Consider the following 24,762-nt stretch of genomic DNA (forward strand, 5'->3'; position numbering starts at 1 on the left):
GATCTTATGGTGAATTAATTATTCTCTTCATATATCTGAATGATCTGTCATAATATGATGAGAATTTTTTTTACTATTTCTGTTAAAGAAATATAGGAAGCAGAGTAAATTTGTAAAGTGTTAGAGATAGAAAGAAATTAATTTACAGATGTATTTTTTAAAGCTCTCTGTGCAAACTGAGTTGTCTCTACTTAATATGAAAATTTTCCAGGTAAAAGTTCTGTCACTGAACAATATTTTTTTTATTAAAAAGCCAAAATTTTTGTTAATTATGTTTCTGTTAAAGTGTGACCCCTTACCAATAAAATTTAGATCTTCACGCGAAAAAAAATCAGTATAAATATTTTAGATGTCATAGGTGAGCTCCTCTTTTTGTCCATTACATTAAAATGTTGTCCTTCAAATAACTTTTATTTAGTGTATTTAATATGAGTTGAGTATTTGCATGTGTATTGCTATTTGCTTGCAATTCTTTAGAGTACAGAGTGTAACTTGTTTCTTGAAAGCATTTTAAGGGTTTCAACAGGCATTTGAATTCCACGCTGTTTCTGAAAAATCAGAATACTTTCTTTAGGAACACATAATATAGACCTGTATTTTGGGTTTCCATGTTAACAAATGTACTAACTAATAAAAATAATAAGAGACTCATTCATTTATAAGGAAGAAATTGGGAATTTAATTGAAAAATTAGCAACAATCTTCTCTAAAAGTCCTTGGGACTTTCAAAGGCTCCTTTCCTAGAGGGAAGTGAAGAAGTTTTGAAAAATAATAGGGCTTATTTTGGCTCACTTACTGTCTTAGTGTAAACAACAAAAGCTATCTTCATGAAGAGACCTGTTCATCGTGCTTGTGGTTGAGGCTTTGAAATTCCAAGAAAACAGGAAGTACCTGCTGTTAAGGTATAGACCAAAGAAGATTTACTCTCAGTGATGGAGGACCAGGTTTGGAGCACTTAAGCAATCAGGACACACACAAATCCTAAGGCATTAACTTCACCTAGGTCCTCAGGAAAATAATAAAGCCCTTTAATGCCTAGAAACCATTTCCAAATACATGAAGGACAAGAAGGCAGCAGAGAGAAGCCAGTATGGATTTACAAAGGAGAAATCACGCTTAACCAACCTGCTAGCTTTCTAAAATGAGGCAATTGGCTTGGGGGGTGAGGGGAGTGTAGTGAATGTAGTCTTTAAAACAGCTTTTCACATTGGCTGCAAAACAATCTCACAGAGAAACTGGTGGAGTTAAGTGGACAGTGAGGTAGATCAAAAACTTAAAGAATGGCCAGGCCACTGAAACAGGTCACCCAGTGGGGTTGTGTAGTCTCCATCTGTAGAAAAACTTGTTTTGCCTATGTAGCTACAGCTGCTTCTTGTAGTTGACCCTGACTGAGCTGGGGATTTGGACCAGATGAACTCCAGAAGTCTCATTCAATCTCAACCTTTCTGTGTTTCTGTGATTCTGCAGTTAGAGAAGCTACACAGTGGGTCACACTTGACCACAGATCAGAGGTTGCATGGAGGGAAACACCTTTTTTTCCCCACCAAATTCCTTGGTGGAAAAGCCTTCCTAAGCCTTCTTTGCAGCTTAGTCTTTGGCCCAGTACTCCATTTATACCAGGACAAAACATGCATCTCTGGGCTGTGTCCTCTAGTAAGGTTAATTCACTAGTCTTAGGGAAATATTTGATTTAGGTTACTCCAGACTAAATGTGTCAATCTTTCTACCTTGAGACCTGAAGGCATTTTTTTAGTACAACAGGACAGTGACCTTAGCGATTACAATATGTCTGATTGATTGGCTGCAATCTATAATACTGCAAGTATGACATTATCCTCTTGCCATAAAGCTGTTCTTTCTGGGTTCAGCTGAGGTGCAATTTCATCAGGACTATTTCAGCACTTCATTTCACTGAGCTTAACCTTAAAAAGACATTATCGATTTCCTATCTAAACCACAGTTTTGCAGACTGAAATAACTAGACAAATTTATGTTTATTATAAAAAAATAAAATATGCAATATATGCAATAAATAAGCTGCTCATTACATGTCTTGAAGTAAGTTACATAAATCATAAACCACCTAGCCACTATACAGTTGCATTTTTACTGTAGCATGGAAAGAGCTCAGACCAAAAGAAAGGAAAAGACCTTGCTTAAGTTGCAAAAAAAAAGAAAAAGTAACCACTGCCTTTTCTAAAGAATGAGGATGTTGGCTGTAATAGTTTATGAAAATATGTGCTTTGTTTTAATTAATACTCATTTAATTACTGAAGTAATTCAAAGCAGGATGTTAAGGATGAAACATTGTAAGATGAAATGGTTTCTATTCTAAGTTAAATCAGTGCTAACTGAAAATTGCTTATGACTCTTCATGGACATTTTATTTTTTAAAAAAAAGTGCTTTTGAAATTGTAAGCTTACAAGAATTGATGAGATTTTGCATTTCGTATTTAAATTTGTCTATTTCCTGTATTTTCTGTGAATCTGTGGGATTGGGCATGTATGTATGTATGAACAATGAAACAGACAGAAAATAATATTTGCCTTTAATTTATTAAATTATAGCAGATACATTTGTGAATGACACTATGAAAATATATTCACACCAGTTAATAAAGATCCACATGCGTAGCAAATGGGAAAAAAAAGTACCAATAATTTATGTTGTTGAGTGAGAGTGCTACACAGCTGACAAGACATGTTTCTTTTCTAATACATTATTTTCTTGTCCTTTTAATTTGAAATTTAGAAAGGTGGGAAAGAATCTAAAAGGAAAATTATTTTCATTAATAGGATTTACATTTATTTCTCTAGACAAGACAGAGAGAGGTGCAGTAGTGAGCTTCACTTTATTTCCTTGTGCACCACCTCAACTATTTTCTGTGCTTGGCCATAATTGCTGAAATTCACAGCAGGCACCTGTTACAAAATTACTCATTTCATTACTCTTGAATTTGGGAAGTGAGCAATTGTACACAAGAGACACGAGGATTTATACAGATGAAAGTGAAGTACAAATATTATCTAATCTTCTTTTAGAAATTGTACACAAAATGTCTCCTGGCTGCTTTTAGTTAGCATCTCTGAGTTTAATCACTGACTTAGTTTGGGAGCACTTCCACATTGATGGGCAAGTAGAGGGTTTTACTTGAGTGAAAGGTTTCTTGATGAGAGACACAGCTATTCACACACAGCTTTGATACTTGGTGAGTCTTCATGAAGCAGATCCAGTTTTGAAAAATAAGATACAAATGAGGATTACTTTGGCTGAAGTTATTTGTAGATGGCTGTACTCTCTAGTTAGAGTAGCTGTTGCCCATCTAACTAGAGCCTGCCTTAGTTGCTCTAATGACTTTATATTCCTATGCAGTAATGCTGGGCAAAACAAAGAAAACTTTTAAAGAATCAAAATAGAAGCCCTAGAATTACTATTTCTGATATTTTAAAATCCATGAAGGTTTTGGTTTTGGTTTTTTTTTTTTTTTTAGTAAAGTGATGATTAGAAAAGAGACATAGTCTTACCAGTAAATATAGCTAGGGTGAAAACGAGCCAAAATGAGTTGTGAAAAGAGATAAAATTACCAAGCATAGGATTTATTTTTTATTGAGCATTGGAGAAAGCCCAGAATAAGGTGGGTGACTCCTGTGATATTCTCACAGTTCAGAAAATTGATGGGTTATCTCTCACTCCTGTTGTCTCTGGGACTACCTGTTAAAATTCACAAGATTAATGGCTAGAAACCTGTTGGGCACAACTGCTGTCTGTCATGTTTTCCTGAGGATGGTATTGTCCTCTGAAATTTTATAATTCAGTGCTGTTAGAACAATTCTATTAACCTTTCAGAAGACTGAAAGTCTGAAAGTTGGACTATGGATTTCCATAATCTACAACAGGAAGGCATATTGGGAATTAAACACCTTTTAATTTTATGTTGATGGAGACAAGAACATTTAAATATACTCTATAGAAGTTGCAATAATGGGGAAGAGGAGACCCATATTTTCAATTTTAAATGTCTAAGGTTATACACCAAGTTGATATTAAGCAAGAATTGCACCACCATATACACAATACATGAGCAATGCCTGCATGATCTCACTTGAAAGTTTCTATCTTTGAGTTAGTTTTGTAATTTAGTATATTTTATTAGTCTTTCTGACACCAGAAACTATAATAAATAGTTTCAAACTTCTTATAATCAGGTTCTGACCAATAGCAGAAAATCTTTTAAAATGAGATCTTAACTAAAGTATGTTTGCAATCTGATAGAATTTTTGACAGATTCAGAAAAACAGAAATATCCAAAAGATTAAGAAAATAATGTTAAAGACTACATTAAAATATGCTCTCATGCATTTCAATAGCTCATGTTACATACAAAATTATAAATATATTTGAGCTGCAGCCTCAGATTTGTCAATTATTGCTTTATATATATTGTTAATGTGTTGAAATGTTTTATTTCCCTTTCCCTCCTTTCCCCCATCTCATGTATTTATTCAAAAAGTGTAGAATGACAGCAGAATGAAGGATTGTTTCCTGATTGTCCATGCTTTAGCATTGACATTGACAGATTCCTAGCAGAAATGAAAATGTTTGTAGTTTATCAAAAATAAAGATTCTAGATCATTGACAAAGTAGGTATAGATTGACTACAGGACTTTTCTGAGTCAAACATGTCACAAGACAGAATAAAAATAAAATTGATGACATTGTTTCATCATCTGACGATATTTGTAAAGGAAACTTTGTTCTTTTTGGAAACAGTTTGTTTCTTTCTTTTAGCTGACGACTAAATTGTAGAGTTGCATTATACGTTTACAGAGTAGTACTGGCCTGAATTTGAATCTCAGCAAAATATACATTATTAACCTGGAGTGAAAGTGAAATTTCATTTTACCTGAGTTAACTTTCAAGAGTTCAATGAGCTATGGAGACTTGTGCATTTACTGATGTATTTAGATTTTATAATGAAAGTTCCAGTGCTTTTTTTTTTTTTATTTTAACAATTATTTCCCTCATATTCTTATGCATGTTTGTGAATTAGAAGTGATAATTTCCCTGGTAGAGGATGATGGCTCAGTCATAAATGATGTCCTGTAAGTATTACTAATGATGACAAAACTGACACAATATGTATAAATAGTGTCATGCGGAACCTGTTAATAATCTTGCGCTCAGAATGTTTTTACATTGTGTTTCTTCATTAGGTTTTCTATAAGACCCAGCATTGTAAAGCTACACTGGTTTTGGAAGTATGTAGCATTTGATTTTGTTATGTTACCAAACTCCCTAAAGTCATCACTTTTTAATATACTAGAAAGCCAATTATTAAAGCATATCTGTGAAGCTATAATAATTTTATTATTGTAAGGCTTAGAAATGCCAGACATAATTAGACTCCTCTCCAATGTTAGACATTTTATAAATGTGTTTACTGGGTATTGATAGAATATATCACACATTTTTTTTGTTGTAATATAACTTTGTGGCAACCTTCCCGTGAATGTGCTTACAAGGACAATCACACTCAAAGGTGGAGGACATCATTCTCATCTCACTTTGGTTTTCTGCCAGTTAAAACTCAATAGAGTAGTCCAGATTCATAGATGATGTTACTCTGTAGGCACAACTATCATCAGAATTGATCTCTTAACTAGTATACAAAATACATCTCTGCACAGGACAATCGAATAGGGAGAGGAAGTGGCTTTGGCAGTCAAATCCAAAAATCATAGCCTTAACCAAACTGATATTATTCTTGCCAAGTTGAATTATTTGTAAGTTTATAATAAGCAAAATATTAGACATTAAATAGTAGGATGTTGGGGCTTTTGTAATAGAATTTAACAAAAGCAAGCTAAAATCACTTTATTGGAGGGGAAATGCTTCCATCTGTTTGTTGTGTAGTAGTCTACAGAGTATAGTTCTTGTCCATATGATGACATACATCTTCCAGAAATACCAAGATTTAGATTCCATATGTGTATTTTCTGCATATATTTCTCACATTAAATCAGAATGCTCTTATCACTTATCTACAGAATATTTGGGAATAGCTTAGGTGATTTTGGTTTCTGTTCCCTCTCTCAATCAGCAACTTCAAATAAATAACCTCTGAAGTAATGGGACTGAGATTCAGATTTTCAGCCTTGTGAGGATTCAGTCTAAACAGCCAGAGAGCCAGCCTAGGCTTCTGTCCTGTTTTTAGCTGGGACAGAGTTAATTCTCTTCCCAGTTGCTGGTATGGGGCAGTGGTTTTGGATTTGTTCTGGAAACAGCATTGATAACAGAGGGATATTTTATTGATCACTGATCTGTGCTCACACAGAGTAAAGGCCTTTTCTGTTTCTCACACCAACCCACCAGCACACATGTGGGGATGCACAAGAATCTGGGAGGGGACACAGCTGATCCCAAAGGACAGGACAGCTGATCCCAAAGGACCAAAGAAATGTTCCATAACATATGGAGTCATGCACAGCAATAAATTAGGGGGACATTTGGGAGCTGCTGCTTGGGAACTGGTTGGGCATCGATTCACTGGTGGTGCCCAATTATTTTAATTTATATTTATTTGGGTTTATTTCTCTCACTCAGTTATTTTACTTTTCATAGCAATATGATTAATATTATTGTTAATAGTATTAATATTTTATTATATTTCAGTTATTAAGCTGTTCTTATCTGAACCCAAAAGTTTTCCCACTTTTATTCTTCCAGTCTCTTGCCCCCATCCTCCTGGCTGAGGGAGTGAGTGAGCAGCTGTGTGGTGCTTGGTTACTGACAGATGTTAAACTAGGACAGTTTATACAGTTTATTGAATTTCACACAAAGGGAGGTAAAGGAATAAATGGTTTGGATGATGTTAAGACTCCAGCAGGTAGAAACACTGATATTATTTTTTCCCCATGACAGTTACCTGGCATGGATTCCAGATGTTATTCTTGCCAAGTTGTTATAGTAGCTGCAGAGGTGGGACCTGCTTAATCTGTTAAAAATTTTCTGACTTTTAGGATGTGCAGATTGAGAATTAAAGTCTTTTCTAGTTTGAGGTTTGTAATCTGTTTACTTGTAATCTCCCTCCTTACCCCTTTTTTTGATATTACCAAGTAGTTCCCACACTAACTAAAAAGACCAGGTGGAAAAAGGAAGAATTACTTTCACTTACAAAGTATCTAGATAGGTTGTGAAGCTCAGGAAAGTCAAACTCACAAAGAAATATTGTAATTTAGAGTCTAATCTAATGGGATTTGTTTAATTAAATAACTTTGAGGATATCCACCTAACTGATTTGTCCAAACTCAGAGAAAGATTTACCATATCCTTTTACCTATTCTTTAACCAGAAGATATATAATCTCAAATACTTTAGCAGTTAATTGTAATAGATACCTAAACCATGGGCTTGTTTTCCCCGCTGTTTTATTTTCTTATTGCAAGATACTGCAGAGAAACAAGATTACATGGTCAGCTATTACAGCATATCCATAGTTCTAGATGTTATCTGGCTTTCCTGCTGGCATGATCAACCATTTTACAGCATTGCCAAGCTTTTTCAAACCTCTTTATGCATAGGAAGATGGTTGCTCTACATTAGCTCTTATTTCACATGAGCTAAAGCATTCTCTATGCTGATAGATTTATGGTAAAGGTGGCTGCAGAAATGTTCCCACCATCAGTGCATAATGGATACTTTGTCAGTAAGCAATTTGCCTCCATTCATGGGGTTCAATTACCAGCCTTGCTGGACTGATGACAGTTTTGAGTGCACCATGAAGCTTTAGTGTTTCCTGCTTCTCTGCGTGTGACAGCAGTGGTCTGATCCAAGTAGATACATCATATACAGGTCTGCACTGGTTTTGGCTGGGATAGAATTAATTTTCTTCATAATAGCCAAGCATGAGGCTGTGTTCTGAATTTCCCTGAAAACAGTGTAGATAGTGTGGGGATGTTTTAGCTATTGTTGAACACTGCTTACGTGGTCACAGCCTTTTCTGCAGCTCATCCCAGTTCACCAGTGAAGAGGCTATGTGTGCACAAGAAGTTGGGAGGGGAGACAGCCAGGACAGCTGATCCAAGCTGACTAAAGGAATATTACAGACCATATGGCATCACGGACAGAATATAGAGCTGGGTGGCAGGGGAGAAGAAGAAGAAAAGTTGGAATGTTTGAAGTGATGGCATTTGCCTTCCCAAGACACCACTATGTATTACGGAGCTCTGCTTTCCTGAGGATGACAGAAAATCTGCCTGCCAATGGGAAGGGAGCTAATGAACTTATTTCCTTTCCTTGCATTTGCAGCTTTTGCTTTATCTATCAAACTGTCTTTAGTTCAACCCATGAGTATCCTCACTTTTATCTTTTTGATTCTCTTCTTCACTGGGCATGAGTGAGTGAGCAGCTGGGTGGGGCTGAGTTGCTGGATGGGATTAAACCATGACAAGATCAAAGATCATTTAAAGTTTCTTTTCAGATACTTCTCTACATGAGGCCTTATGTGCATATGAGTGATTGCAAAGGATCTATGACTATTCTCTCTACAAGGGATAACCTTTGCCAAGCAGGGTGAGGTGATTTGTGTCTGCAGTACCAGTGATAAAGGGTTGTTGCAGCAGCAATGGCATGCATCAGTTTTGTATTCCAAAAGCATTTCTTTGCTCAGGCTCTTTAGATTAATGGCAGTATAGTCCAGGTCAGAATCAAAATTCTTGGAGGAGCACCATTTATACTGTATTTTGTTACTCCCAATAAATAATTTTAGTAGTGATATTTTATTTATCATTTGCATTTCATGAGTTTCTAAGCCTGCAGTTTGGGGGACACAGTAAATATGATCAAGATTTCTTAATAATTGTGTATTAACAGACTGTCCATGCTTGCTTTTGGGTCATTTACTTCCCTTTATCAAACTGGGGAAATGAATAAACGTAACCACGGGTTATAAAAGCATATGTGGGGCTAAATTAATACAGGGTATCCCTTTGTATCTCTATGGGTTAATTAGATCATGCATAATGGTACTTAAATCCTTACAAGATAGTTTGAAGAAATGAGTAGCAACAGCTAATATTGAAAAAAACCCAAGATCTAAGAAAAATCTGACCATCTGTACTTCTGTAATATATAGGAAAGAGATGCAACGAGGGTACATGTCTGTTCACAACTATCTCACTGAATAAGTATTTCTTTATGAGCATCACTGGAAATAATACCCTAAAAATTTAGGAAATATAGTGCCTTCCTTATGGTTAATTGTTCTGAGCAGATTTCTAAATCCTTGTCTCCTAGTTGTTTTAGTAGTTTTCTGATCAGAGGTACATAAGGTACGTAAGTATTTGACAATAAAAAAGCACTAAGACAGGTTTTGACATAGCTTAAAAAGAAAATGCAAAACAATAAGCACAGACTAAAATAAAAAGATATATATATTAGCCTTTGAATCCCTGTACAAGTTCCAATGGTGCTATAAAATATATTCTATCAGACAAAGCCTCCTGCAAAGCCAGCAATGAAGTTATGGGGAAGAAGAAGCTACTGGGGGAGAACCTTCGGCCTCAGTTTCCTATGGCACAAATGTCACAGAACAGCAAGCTGGAGTGATTCTTTCAAGTGCCAAAGTATGAGAATTTCAATTATTTGCCTTGCTGAGGTTTAAATTAAAAATAAAAGGAAAAAAAAGAAAAAAAAAGAAAAATTGAAAGAAATTCTTCATGTTGAACTCTTTCACAACTGATGAGGGCATCTGTGCTACAGTCCTGTACTGCAACATCCATTAGCCTCCCATTTTTTCCCTGACCCTCCCATTCATCATCTTTTTGAAGCTGTAGGAAATGAAGCAAGCACTGGCATTGCTCTTTCCTGACTCTGCAGTAGGCATTCTGGGAGTCTGCCTGGGATACCAATGGAGAAGAGGTTAAAGTGCTCTGAGTCTTGCACTTGGTTACTAACCTTCCAGCCGAAGGGGAATTGCTCTCCTTTCATTGAAGTCTTTCAATCTCTTTGCATTACTTTTGGTGCTGTATAACATTTTAAAAGCTCCCTGACTGACAGACATGGCCGGAGGCAGAGCTCTGCTGGGAGAACTGCAATGTACAGAGTCTTCTGAGCAAAGAGAAGTGGTATGGCAATTAAATTGACTACAACATGGTTTTGGCATTTCTGAAGCAGTGCAGACTATCCCACCCCATTTTTTTTAATATTTTTTCCACCTCCCATCTATGTCTGGGCAATTCAAAAGGATATGCTGAGTTGATTGGTTTTATTTTTTGCTATGTTTCATGATTATTATGATTTTGCCATAAAAACGAGGCATGGACTCTGCAACCATGGATCAGGAGAGGCAAAAAGTTTGGAAATCTTGGAACAGAATTATGGATGAACACAGTCTGAATGTGATGTTATATACCACTGAATACATTAAAAACAGAAGCAGAAAACCACATCTGAACTGTTCAGTAAAAAATAAATTCATACCAAATATATTGAATGCAGATCTATGTTGTGGTTGAGTCATGTCTTAAGGTTCCTTTGCTGGAATAAAATCCATAGACTGCAAATGATTGTGCAAGTAAGAAGTTTTTACTCATTGCACAAAAGATTATTTTGCTGTAGATGAAAAACATTGAAATGTTTTGAACATAACTTAGAAAAACTTTTATTTAAAGGATTCTGAGCAGATGGGAGTTCTTTCTTCATCTTTTATCCTTTCTGAAGGTAGAATTAAAACACTCAGTAGATACCTTTCACCAAGTTTTTTTACTTTCTTTTTTACTAAGACCTAAAACATAGCCTTTCAAATCAGAACAGAAAATCTCACCCTAAATTTAGCATAGGAAGTGCAGTTATTCTTCTAGGGTGTTTTTTAAATTTTTTAAGATTTCCAGGTTCCTGATTATAAATCCTTTCTATTTAAATACTTCAGCATGTACCCAACAAATAAGAATTTCTATGCTATTTATTGTTATGGATAGTAATAATATTATCATTATTAAGGGAAATATCACCTTTGGCTGTATGTGAAAAGGAAAAATACATATGGTTAAGTAATTTATTATTCTTCTTTATGAGGTCTATATCATGTCATTGCTTTTTAAGCAGAACTGTATTGATTTCCTAGAAACCTATGCTTAAAAATCAATGACACAATATGACCCTAACAAAGTGTTGAATTCCATAGTGCTATAAATTGTATTTTGTTTTTAAAATGTACAATGCATCTATCTTAAGTCCTACAGGCAGTTATTTTTTTTTATACCTGGCAACCAGCACACTGTAGAGAAGACTTGAAGAGGCTTTTGTGGCAGAGAAAGTGAGCAAAAGTTCTTGCTCTGGACAGCAGGGTGAAAGAGTGGATCCCCTGTTCTTCAGTATTTTGTTTGTAAATCTTTTTTGAATAAAAGATTTTTGAGTAAAATTTGAGTAAAGCTAAAAAGAAATGAGTAAACATTTTTGATATCACTGATGGGAAACTGTTTCATAACAGATCCTAAAACAAATGCTACAGCCCTGTCTCAGACAGACACAAAGGTAAATGCTAAGCAGAGGAAGAATGAGGTAATAACTAAACAATGTTCTAGAGCAGCTCAGTGCTACAATAAAAATAGCAATCTCTTTTAAACTGTGATTCTTAATATTTTTCTCTGTCTCTAGAAACTAACAAGGTGTGAGAATTTTGATGAATGCTTCAGTGTAATCCTATGTAATTTGATGTTGCATGTAAATCTCTTTTATAGGTCCCTATAGATGGAATTTATTGCGGCAAATACCTTGTCATCAGAAGGATTAATGCCTGCATTAGCATTTCTGCAATAAAATCAGAAGCTAAGTGGTGAAGGCCACAGACACCTCAAACCTGGATTCCTGTGCTCGGCATTAAGTGCTGGAGTTTTTATTACTTGCGGTAGGGAAGCCATTGCCAATGCTCACAAGGAACTGCTTATCCCTGCTTCTCTGGGTCCTGTTCGATGGAGGTCTCCTAACACCACTGCACCCACAAGCACAAGAGATTTTAGAAGCACAGCCAAGAGAAAATGTTGTCCCAGTGCCAGGGAGGAGATCATCTGCCCAGCGAGTCAAACGAGGCTGGGTGTGGAATCAATTTTTTGTGCTGGAGGAGTACATGGGCTCTGAACCTCAGTATGTGGGAAAGGTAATTTTTTACTATTTCTTTGAAAGTTCAAATTATACAGAGAGGTAATATGATGTATTATAAATGTGTACCTGTTTCTGGTGGGACAAATCTAGTGGCAGTAGGTCCCTCTGCTCATTGCTTTTACCATCCAGCCTTTCCTGCAGTCACTATATACTTTCTGTCTTTGTACGTTTATTTCCCTATTCTTGTTTTTTATATTAAACAAATACAACAGAAACAACAATAATAAAAGCAAAAAAAAATAAGAGAGTTCTGATATAAGTCTGTGTTTCACAACTAATTTTAATTGAAACTACTGTGATAGCACATTTGATTTTTAAAACATTGTTATGATATCAAGATATAAGATATAAACTTTAAATCTCAAGGCCATAATGAGCAATTATTCCTGTGATTGATATGGCTATTCCAAGTCCATTTTCAGCTAATGAAGATGCATCCTTTTTGGTTTGTTTTCTTATATCTCAGAACCGTTTACTTTTATTTCAGAGTGTTCAGATTGTTTTCAAGTATTTCTAATATGTTTTATTGCTTCATAATTCAAAGTCCTGCACTACAGCTTTTATACTGTGTGTAGACATGCACAATCATACCTGCAGAGAATTTTTGCAATACCCTCTCTCATTATATGTCCACTGTTTCTGTAAGAGGGCATAAGTAATTGACAGAAAACAGTTTGAGGGGTATGGGGGTGGTGAATTTAAACAATAGAATTTTCAGATAGGAAAGCTGAAAAGGACACCTGAAGAAAATCTTAGCAGAGTGTATAATTGGATGCTGTGTATAATTTTCAGTTTAAATAAAGTACTTTACTCAGTGAAAATAAAAAGTCAGGAATTTCTTTCCTGGTTCCCTAAATACCACTTCCCTAGACAGCAAGGTTTCAAATTCACCTACTGTAAAAATTAGTCATCATGTTTCAGTTTTTACTTTAATACCATTATGAACTTTTTTTTTTTTAGTGTACAAGTGGAAAATCTTTTTTTTCCCCTAAATATAAATAAATCAACAGAAAATTAATTTTTCCTCCTACTCTTCCAGAAAACTATTCTGAGGATGTATAAATAAAACACAATTATCATTTAGCACAGCAGCCAAAAATGTACTTGGATATTGCACGTGAAGACATTTGTGTTAAGCCCTAATATGTATTGGTCAAAGCAATTTGCAAAGCAGTGTGTTTGTATCACAAAGTTAATACAGTGAGTAAGTCTGAAGAAAGGGGGACCATATAATGGAAAAAATCATATTTGTGATATCCAATTAGCACAAGTTACACTTTCTCTAAGACATACCTTTGTTCTGGCACCTCGCTGAAGATGCCAACAAGGACTCTCATCACATTTAGTACTGTAGCACAATCAATGCGATTGCTGTGCCTTTAAAGTCAAAAGACAGATTTTACTGATGCATCACTATATTTTCATTAGTCTTTATTCCTTTGTGTAATTTTTCTTGGTAGTCATTTAGGGTCAGTTCTAAACTGTGAAAAAAATGTAAATTTTGCACAAAATTGACTATTATCAATATACTGATGAATCAGCTTCTTCCTTTGTCCTTTTTTGCTCTAATGGCATTAAGTTTATGAACAACTTTAGAACTAATGGAATATTTTCTTTAAGACTAACACTTACTAAAGATTCACCTGGAATATTTTTACCTCTTAAGACTTTTTTGAACTGTTACAAATTGTGCAACACTTTTCAAGTATGAGGAAAGTCAAAAAGTCAACCCCCTTTTTTTACATCAAAACACCTCCTTCTAGAATAGAGCAATTAATTCTAGGTAATAACTTTCTTCAACACTGCTTCTTTTGATGTTTATCACAACTTGTCAGCTTGTATTATCTATATTAACTATTTGCTTTACTATATCTGAAAAAACCCAACAAAGCCTACCAATCTTTTTATGTCATCTTTGCCACATCTCTTACAAAAAACCAGAACACAAACAAATAAACAACACCAAGATGGAGATGTTAGTGTTTTCCCCTTATTTTCCACAAAGCTCTCAATGCAGGTATAACACTGAAAGAGAGAAGTTCCTTAGAGAAATTGTGCTTTTAGATCCAGATAGCAAAAGCCAAGCTTCATATGAATTCAAACCACTGTCAGCATACTAAAATATATCCAACAGTCACTAATCAGTATCTTTAGACCGTATGCAATTTTTAAAATCACATAAAATTTTTAAGATGTTAAATGCAGTTGAGTTCTGGATTGATTGCAGAACTAAATCTGCAGAATCAAATGATTCGGCAAAATTACATGTTTATTCCAATAGCATTTATTTTCAACTTAATTGTTTTTATAATTTTATTGGTATATATTTTAAAGTAGTAATAAGTATATTATAAAGTGTAGGATATTTCATGTGACCTGAAATCACAAGGGTTTTATCTTCTTCTAGCCATGTTGTCAGGACACCTGTGCATAAACATTTCTATTACTTATTATAGAACTACTGCACTAATAATGTCACAGTAATTTATAAATAGGATTGTAAAGTATCTATTAAATCAGCTGACAGTTTCACTAAACAGTTGAGGGTGACTAGCTAATATTGCAAGCCTTTGTAAGAGAATGCAGATTTACAGAAATTTTGTCTTCTGTTGTCAGCCAGGGCATGTAATTCCTTTCATGTCTGTTTTTAAACGACAATCTCAAGGAATCAGGTTGCAAATCAAAATATAGTTTACAAACTGATGGGGATTAGTCTAGCTTACAGGGGGTGATTTCAAAATAGTGCTTGAAGCTTACACATTAAAAGCATTTAACCTGTTTATTAAAGTTTGGGGATCTGCTTGTGTAATCTGGAAGAAGAATAAAAATCCATCAGATTGATAACAGAAGATAACCCTCTTTGCTCAATGTTCATTAAGCAGATCCAGTCTAAAAAGTAAAATTAATGTATGATATTACCATATGACCCATGAAAACGGACAGGGTGCTGGGAATAAAATAGGGCTCGCTCATTTACTCTGCAGTGCTTTACTTCTTTTCCTGGTACTGTGAAACTCCAGAAAGCCAGGCAAAAACAGCACATGCGGATGAAGACAAAAAGTTCGTGCTTATTTTTTTGTGCAAAAGCACAGGTGACAGAAATCACCAGAGGATCAAGTCCTTGAGCATAAACAAGTTCCAGCACAGTTTACACCCACAAACAAGACAGCAGTTTTAATTGACCTTATGCAAGGATAGCTGAAGGTGGTGCAGCCCCACCAGAACACTACAAATATGTTCATAATCTCTCTTTACTGCTGTGTTTCAACAGTGACAAGCAGAGGCATCAAAATAAACTGAAAGTTCAAGAGAACAACATGGTCAAGATAATACTAGCAAAGGTTTTGGTTGTGTTGCATGAGGCATTTTCCCTTTATATGTCTTTGCATTCCTAGTGTGTAAATGTATAATATCTTTCTTGTGTTGCACACCTGCACAATTGCTTTCAGTGAGAATTTCTTTACTGTCTGTCTTCAAGTTTGCAGAGACAGGCATATGGTAGCTTGTACTGGATGCAGACTGGGTGCATAGGAAAAGATTGCAAAGTCCTCTTCAGTGTAGTGGACATTTCTCTTCTATTTTCCAGTGTAGCAAAAATTAAAAAAAAAAAAAAAAAAACAAGCAAAAACCAAAGAAACAAAAATAAAACCAAAAAACCCCAAAAGCCCCCAACAAACCAAACAACAAAAAAAACCCCAACAAAAATCCCAGAACCTCAGCTTACCAGATATTTTTCTGCCAATTAATAACCTATGTTTTACAAGTTTGTTGTTTAAACCTCTGTCAAATTAATGCATGCTCACACACAAACTACTACAGATATTTTTTGTGAAGAAAAGGATGCTGAAAAATTTAATACTCACGACTGTTCTATGGCAGTACAGGGTAATGTAACAATATGGTATTTTTCATCTGACTCTGTCCTGAGAAATCCTCATCATCTTCAAAGGTTTGCCCATATATGAAGGCAGAAAGAGTGCTGATTTGGAGGAAGCAGAGCTCTATATCTATGACTAGAACAGCATGCTTTTTCAAAACCTTATAATTTATCTTCTGCATCTGAAATATGAGCATAGAATTTATGCACTTTATAGTGGATAATTTTTAATAGGATGGAATTAATGTTGACCACCTTCCATTAGGCTTAAATCAACATGTACTTCTGAATACATGCTCTTTTTTTACAGTTATTTTCCCTCTTGGGTGAGTGTATGTATGACAAGGCAGTCTGGAAAGGAAATTATGCACTGCTTTTTTTGAATCTGTTCAGACAATTTTACAGAGCAGTGGCTATCATTCTGGCATTATTCATAAGCACTGAGTTAACTTGAATGAAAAACTAAAATTTAAGGAAAAGAAATACATTCAGTGAATTTGAAAGCTACTGCCCTTTGAAGGAAAAAAACCCACTTAAATCTATTCATAAATGTACCCTGATTAAACTCATCTTTTTAAAATTGTATTTCCACAAGATTTCTAGTATTATGATCACAATAATATTTCATTTAAAGTTTTCAAAATGGTTTTTTGTAATTTATCAGATTCCATTCCCATAACTGAAGTAACAATATTAGAGATAGCTGTGTATTATTTCCATTAGACATTTGCACAGTGCCATCATCAAGGAGATGAAAATTGTTTCAGGGAGTGCTGCTAGTAATGTATTAATTGACTCCCATGACGCAGGACATCAGAGTTACTCATTCTGTATGGTTTTAATATGAAAGATATGCTGTGTATAAGAATGAGCTTGTTCAGTACATCGAACATATACTCACCTCTGTCTGCTGACATCAAAGTGAAATCTTGTTGGGCCCTAATGGTCCTTAGATAGTAATTTAAAGAGCAATCAGGCATGATCACATTAACCTGGCTTACTAAATTGGCTTATGGAGTTTATGCCGTGCACATACTCAAGAAAAAGCACTGTCACAATCTATTACAGACAAGGAAACTCATAAGGAGAACTTAAATGGTAAAAAAGGTGTAAGAGGAATCAGAACTGGTATCAGAATTCTGTATTTCTTTTCTTGCTCTGTTGAGCTGAGACCTTTGTCTCTCCCACTTATGTCTGTCTGGTGAAAAAAGTGATGAGTTTAAAAGCTTTACATCCTGTATATTGCATAGAGTATGTGAGACACAAAGTAATTTTGACAGTTGCACATGAAAGTGTGAGAAGGAAATGGAACCATGGAAACACGAAACCCCCATGAGCAAGTCAGACTTGCATTTAATGTTTACTCCTGGAAGCTAACCTTTTTACAAGGTGTACAAAGACATGCAGCAGAGATGAACAACTTGCAACAGAATGTTTATTATTGATCTAGTGGCTTCACTTTGTTTATTGATTTGCTTAGGTAGCTCATAGCAGGTAAATTAGGAGCATAGTAGTAGTCTCTTGCCTGAAGTCCTTACATTAATGAAATTTTTTGAGGTATTTGGAGGTAGGGCAAAAAAAAAAGAAGGACCATGTTTTTACTGATTGCATGAGAGAGGAAAAAGAGTGAGATCAGGACAAGGCGAGACCAAAATAAAAAGGAAGGACCAACTTCTTGAGCTGTCACCCACATTTTAGAGGATGTAAGAGGTTGAGGTTATTGTTCTAACAGCTAAGGAGGTCACAGACTGAAATACTTCAAACTCTAAAATTTAGCAGGCTGTATTATGCAAGGATTCAGTGATCACTGTAGAAGATCCAGAGATTCCCTGTGGAAATGTTCCTGTTAGAATGAATGACAGGGTCTCACAAGACATCCAAACACAGCTGAGTGTAGGGTGCTAATGGTGCTTGCATGTCTGAAATTTGTGTTGCCAACACAGATGGAGAAATACAAATGAGCTTGGAGAAAATAAACTGCTAAAGAAGAATCTTACACATATTGTAGTTTTATTTGGAATGCTTCTGTATAAATGGCTTCATCTGGGCAGGAAGTTTATTTAAACAGGGAAATATGGGAAAAGATACTTTAAAAATATTTAGAAATTCTTCAAAGGACTTGAGGAGAACAGACAAATCAAACATTGTCTCCTCCTTTAATCCAAGAAAATTTGAAGATTTTTTTTTTTTAAATCTAAATATGGAGTTTGGTTGAGAATTTCTGATTCACCTGGTAGACATATTGTTGTTGATAGTCAGATCAGACATGGGCATGTACTGTGTATGTCAGCAATGCAAGCTGAATTTATAATTAGTGAAACATTAGACCATCAATTAAAACTCAGCTGGGATCATGAGACCTTCTTTTTAGAAAATCATCAGAATGCCAAGTAATAAATTAAATAGCATTTGCCAGACAGCAAAATGTGGGAAAGTATTAAATACCTGGAGCGATTCCTGTATCTGGATAATTATGTGTAAACCAAAATAACAAGAAGGTTTAGAAATTGAATAAAATTTATTATTACTGTGACATACGACATGTTTAAAAAAATGAGATACTATAATACCTCAAATGTGCTACAAAAGTATAAATTTTCATCAGGAAAACAAGAAATCATAGAAATATTAAGGAACTGCTAAGTGACAGGAGACTAGATTAAAGCTCAGGATTTCATATCTATAAGATGGATAACTTTTTTCACAATAGGGACTTTTTTATTTCCTTTGCTCATTGTAGTAGGATGCAGATTTGGCATTCAAACAGTAATTGGAAAAAAACTGCAAATTTTAGAAATATAAATAATTTATAATTTTACTTAAAAGATTGTAAAAATATGCATATTTATATAACTTGTATATTTATACAGTTTTCAACGAAAAGCAGAACTGTGGAGACGGACCTGAGGGTCCTGGTCAGTGGCAAGTTGAACACAAGTCAGCAGTGCCCTGGCAGCCAGGAGGGCCAACCCTGTCCTGAGGGGCATCAGGCACAGCATCACCAGCCGGGCAAGGGAGGGGATTGTCTTGCTCTGCTCTGAGCTGGGAAAGCCTCACCTCGAGTGCTGGGGGCAGTTTTGGGTGCCACAATATAAGAAAGACATTAAACTATTAGGGACTATCCAAAGAAAGGCCACGAGGATGGTGAAGACCTTGAGTAGAAGTATGAGGAGCAGCTGAGGACACTGGGTCTGTTCAGCCTGGATAAGAGGAGACTGAGGGGAGATCCTGTTGCAGTTACAACTCCCTCGTGAGGGGAAGAGGATGGGCAGGCACTGATCTCTTCTCGCTGGTGGCCAGTGACAGGACCCAAGGGAATGGCCTGAGGTTGTGTCAGGAGAGCTTTAGGCTGTATATTAGGAAACAGTTCTTCATCCAGAGGGTGTTTGGGCACTGAAACAGGAAAACATGGAAGTGGTCAGAGCATCAGCCTGACAGAGTTCAAGGAGCATTTGGACAGTGCTCTCAGGTACATGGTATGACCCTTGAAGCTGTTCTCTGCAGACAAGGACTCCAAGTTCCTTGTGGGTCCATTCCAACTCAGAATATGCTGTGATTCTGTGATTAATTTTTTTCATTAAAATGCATGTTTGAAAACATAACATGAAAAACCACCATGAAAAATCGAAATTCAAAACCGAAGTATGAGCGTGAAACAGAATGCAACAAAATTAAAACTTAAATTCATTTTTTCAAACAAAATTATAAATATCCTGAAACAGCAAAACCCCCCAAAAAGTAACAAACAAAACTCAAAGAAACCCATAAACAAGAAAGCAAACAAAAAACCAAAAAAACCCTCCATAAAACAAACTCAAATCCCCACCGCTAGAATCAATCAATCATTAATAAAACATGCTTCATAGGAAAAAGAAAGAATCATTTCCTATCAGCTGTCCAGCACCAACATACAGGAGAAGCTAACAAGTTAGAAGGTTATCTCATCTTCAGTCACTGCAGTTAACATCCTTGTATGCAAGTCATAAACAGAAATGATTGGGATTGGCAGTCTTGTCAAGTGCTGCCATTACATAAAAGTTTGGGATTTAGGGGCCTGAAAATATTTTAACATCAGTTGTCCTAGAGTGAAAAAAACCCTGCTCTTCTGAAGGTGAGATATCAAACCACAATTTCTGTTATAGAGCATAGAAAGCAGTGGACTTGGAGCAAATATTGTTTTTATGGCAATGACCATTTCCCTCTCTCTCAGCAATGCTTCATGTCCCACAGGCTCTACATGACCTGTCTCTCTTCTCCCTCTAGAGACAAACACTCCTTAATCATTCTTTCTGTCTCCCTGTATTTGATATCCACTGTGATGCAGAAGTTACAATTACCTTACTTTTTGCATAGGATCTGTTATGTATCCTATTAAATTCTGAGGAATTAACCCAGTTAACAGCAGCTTTGAACTCCACAGCTTCTCTTCCAGTTTCAAATAGACTTTATGTACCCAAAATCTTGTTTGGGTACACAAATCTTGTTTTCTACATGAGTTGGCAAAATGAATTTTCTTTCATAAATGAGCCTAACTTTATTACATAAAAATTATTTCATAAACCATAGTAGATTACATATTTTTCTAGCCAGGAAAAAATGCAGAAAACTCAACATGAAAAGTCAAAAAAGGTCTTAACAAAGGAAAGTGGAATGGGACAAGATTAAAACTGAGGACTTAATAATAATTCATAAAAATAACCAAATATTATTTAGATGCCCCAGTAGTGGAAAATAATTTTTTAACAGGAACACTATGGTATATTTTTCTCCCTGTTATCACCTGCTTATCATTTAGTCAATCTAAATGGAGATTATAAAATTCCAAATAATACAAATGCCCTGTAGAGGCATTTGTAGACTCTTAGAAACAGATGATGCTGTTTCTAAGGGAGGAAGATGATATAAAGCATAAAAACATTCTGGTGTAAAATTAGCCTTTTCCTTCCAGTATTTTTTTAAAAACTCCAAAATAACTCTAAGATAATTTCCTTGATGTAGTTCACTGTGCAGTACCAGATGCATGTGTTCTGTGACTGCTGCATGGCAGTGATGCATGTGCCCTATACACAGGAGAGGCTGACTAAGGAGAAAGGTGATCATATCCACACTGCTGAGTGACATGTCCCTCACCCTCCCAGCCCAGGGGCTAATCTCATAACAGGTGAAAAAGGGAGGAGAAAAGCTGAAAGATATACTAATGAGAGAACACAATGTCCACTAACATTGACACATACTAAAATTAAAACTACATTAGTTTTAATTTTCAATAACTAGATAAATTTAATTTTCCCCTGGAGAAGATTTTCTTTTATAAATACATAAATACATAAATACAATGGGTTTTGTCTAAATAGCTGTGTGCAGTAGTTATTCTTGTATTTGCAATAAGGGAAAAAGTTGTGTTAAGAACAAAGCAAACTTGCAAAAAAATTCCTGTCTTCTAGCATCAGTTGTAATTATAAAAATTATTGCCTTGTGTGCATTGTATTTATTTTAGCTGCCAGGCCCTGAACATGTAAGTTAGAGTTGTTATTGATTCTGTTATCAATGATTGATACTGTTATGCCATTAAAACCTTGCTACTCCTTGCTAAAAAATTAGATTTCCAGTAACAGATGGATTATTCACTCCTATTGTTGTTAAAATGCTTAATTGACCACTGAAAAAACATTACTGTGTTTCACTCTGGACACTATGATTCAGCATCAGTAAAGGACTTAGACTGGGGCCTATGTTGTTTAATGTCATCATAAATTATCTTGGAAAGTGTGAGAGTATCCAGGGAAGTGTTTGCTTTTCAAATTAAGCTACTAGAGTTACTAAACTCAAAGGCTAAATGGAAAAAAATGGGAAAAACATTATGAAACAGGACTAAAATCAGACATGAAATCTGATGTAAAGCAGTACATACTGTGGGAGGAGGGGAGTAATTCCAATTTCATTAATTGTTGTTCTCTGTGGAAATGATAATCTCTCTCAAATGGGATCTTGTTTCATAATAGCTGTATGCACATTTGTGTAGTGTGTGCTGACTGCCAAAAAAAGCAAATGGGATGTTAGAAATTCTTAGCAGCAGCTGAAGGAAATAGATGTCGGTAATATAGATTTGTATCTAAATTTCTGGTGAGCCTGTATCTTCCACACTGGGAATGATTTCTCTCTAGTCTCAGAGAGCATGTGTCCCAAAGAACTTGGGAAAATACAGACAAGGAAAAAATGTTAATCAGGATCTTTGGACTGTCTCATCAGTGAGGAATAACTGAGAAAGATAAGTTTCCTTAGCCTGAAAAAGAAACAAATCGAAGGAGATATGGTAGGTCTCAAAAATGTCTAGAACATAGGGGTGAGACTAAAGGGGGAGATTCCTGCCTTCACCAATGCAATATGTGTGAGGCACAAATGAAGCCAACAGGTTGCTCATTCAAAGCAAAGAAAAGAAAGTGATTCCTCACAAAATGGATCAATCCAAAATAGGTAGTTCCATGCTGTAGGCTGCTGTGGAGATAACAGAATTTTTCATGTCGATGATAAGAGAATGAAGAAATTAATAAAAAAATCAATTTGCCAAAGGCTAATAATTGTAGTCACCACCAATACCCACAAACTACTGGATACTTGGCAATTATGTGGTGATCTGTGACCCTCACCTTTGCCAGAGGCAGAGTTCTGGGTTGGAGGCCATGAGCACCCAGTGCAGCATACGGGGGTCAGGCATGCTTTGGGGTCCAAGGATAGTAACAGACATGCTCCTCCACCTAGAATAAAATAACAATAAGTGTTTATATTAGTCATGTTTCCAGAAGTGACTCATTTAACTTTGTTGCATGTGGTTTGGATAGTTTAATGGGCAAGGAATTTCATCAAGTAAGAAATCAGTTCTAAACAGAAAAAATATATTTTATTAAATAGCATTTCTCCTAGTGAAAAATATAAACATTTGTCTTTATATGTAAAATGCAAACATCTGTGGTACTTCATGTAGCAATTTACTGATTTTTTTGTTGATTTGGATGCATTAATAATAATATTAGATTCAAAAAACATAAGACAGTAGTCCAGGTCACTATTACAAACGTAATGCCAAGAAAAATATCTTGTTAACAAGAGGCTTAGGATGTTGCTGCAAATCTTCATGTCTTTCAGTACCTTGTACTGCCAGCCATTCCACACAAACTGCTTCTTTAGTTTTCTAGTCCATGTCACTGACAGAGGATTGTCCTTAAAACATCCTTAAAAAGAGCTGAGCCTCTTCAGGCCCCCTACAAGTCTCCCTGAGGATCTCTTCTATCTGAAGTTGAGCTAAGCACAAAACACTTTTGCTATGCTGAGGATGCAGCCCACACACTCAGTTGGTGATTTGGTTTCCTCTCTAAGTGAGAGGGAACTAGCTCAGCCTATGCTCAGGCCAGCTTGGGAATGTGAGGGGACTCGATCAGGTGCAGTGAAACGTCCCAGGCAAGCTCATCATCCACATGCAGCATGAATGTGACAACCCTTGAACCACAGTGCTACCCACACTCAAACTCAAACATGCTTGCAAAAGACAGGCAGATACAAAGCACAAATATTCCTGTATGTCTCCTTGCTGGGATATTTTTACCCTCTTATGCAAATCTTATGGCATTCTTATAAAAGGCAGTAGGTGATTTAAATTATACTTTACAATCTGCTTCATGAAAATAAAATGACCTCTTTAAAGGGATGAGAGTCGTGATCATGTCTTGTTATTCTGACTGCCTGATAAGCTGAAAATCAAGAAGTAAATAAAAGGATTTTTTTTATTACACTTTCTGCTTTACTTCTGTGGAAGAATTCCTTGTTCATCTTGCAAGCTTAAAAACCTTCAGAGTTCTGTATGTGTTTGCATAAAGTTTTCATATACAAAATCCCATATACACTGAGGGAGAGTAAGTGTTTTATGTGCTGATTGAATAAGAATTTAAGTCTGTCAGGAATGTGTACACCAGCCTTTTGGTTTTTATTTAATTTTTGGGTCTTCAAAACCCTTTTTTGGTGTTCAGTTCAAGTTTTCCTTTACAGAAGCTTAAGGTGAGACAAGATGAGAGAATTTTCTGTTCCAATATCCTAGAGGATAATGTCAATAAATGAGTTTTAATTAGTAAATCCTTTTCTATGTCACTGTGGCAGTAGGTAAACCATATTCCCTGATGATTATTCTATATCATTCAGCAGAGGTTGTTCTATTTAATTTTTTTCTCATAGCACTGTTTTTCTGGAGTGATGTCTGAGTAAGATGTTGATCACAGCTTATTCTGAATTTTTTATGTTTTCTTGTACCTTGGTGTCAGTGTAAAATTACTACTTTGAAGAGAGTACAGGTTTTTAGTGTTTCATAATGCAGGATCCAAAGATATTTTCTTGAGTGTGTCAGGTTGTAGATTTGGATAGTCAACAAGAGGTATTGTGTCAAAACCCATCACCCTATAAATATGTGTGTATTATTGCTGATGTGAATTAAGGATTATAATGAAAGAGTGAGATAGGACAATTTAATTGGTGTGACAATGTTGTTTTTTTCTTACTATGAGAATTGAAGCATAAACTGTGGAGGAAAAAGCTAAGGAAAAAAGCCTTCTTGACATTATTAGTGCAGTATATATTTTCTAGAAACCAATAGTACTTTTCAGCAGTGTCATATAAGCCAGTTAATAGCTCTTGCTTGTCAAATCCAGCTGTATCAGCCAACAGCAGGTAACTGCTTCTA

At 35.5% G+C, this 24,762-nt stretch overlaps 1 protein-coding gene across 5 annotated transcripts in view; it reads left to right on the forward strand.

Moving 5' to 3' along the window:
- Positions 1–24,762, forward strand: part of CDH12 (cadherin 12) — a 638,327-nt gene that overhangs the window by 470,365 nt on the left and 143,200 nt on the right. For all 5 annotated transcript variants that reach the window (XM_071453742.1, XM_071453733.1, XM_071453753.1 and 2 more), the window contains one exon: positions 11,740–12,155. In XM_071453742.1, coding sequence (XP_071309843.1) covers positions 11,925–12,155 — 231 coding nt within the window. In that variant the 5' untranslated portion in view covers positions 11,740–11,924. The remainder of the gene's footprint in view (positions 1–11,739; positions 12,156–24,762) is intronic.

The sequence above is a fragment of the Agelaius tricolor genome, unplaced genomic scaffold, assembly GCF_023055355.1.
Source record: "Agelaius tricolor isolate 1412-34295 unplaced genomic scaffold, bAgeTri1.0.p SCAF_2, whole genome shotgun sequence".
NCBI classification, from domain to species: domain Eukaryota; kingdom Metazoa; phylum Chordata; class Aves; order Passeriformes; family Icteridae; genus Agelaius; species Agelaius tricolor.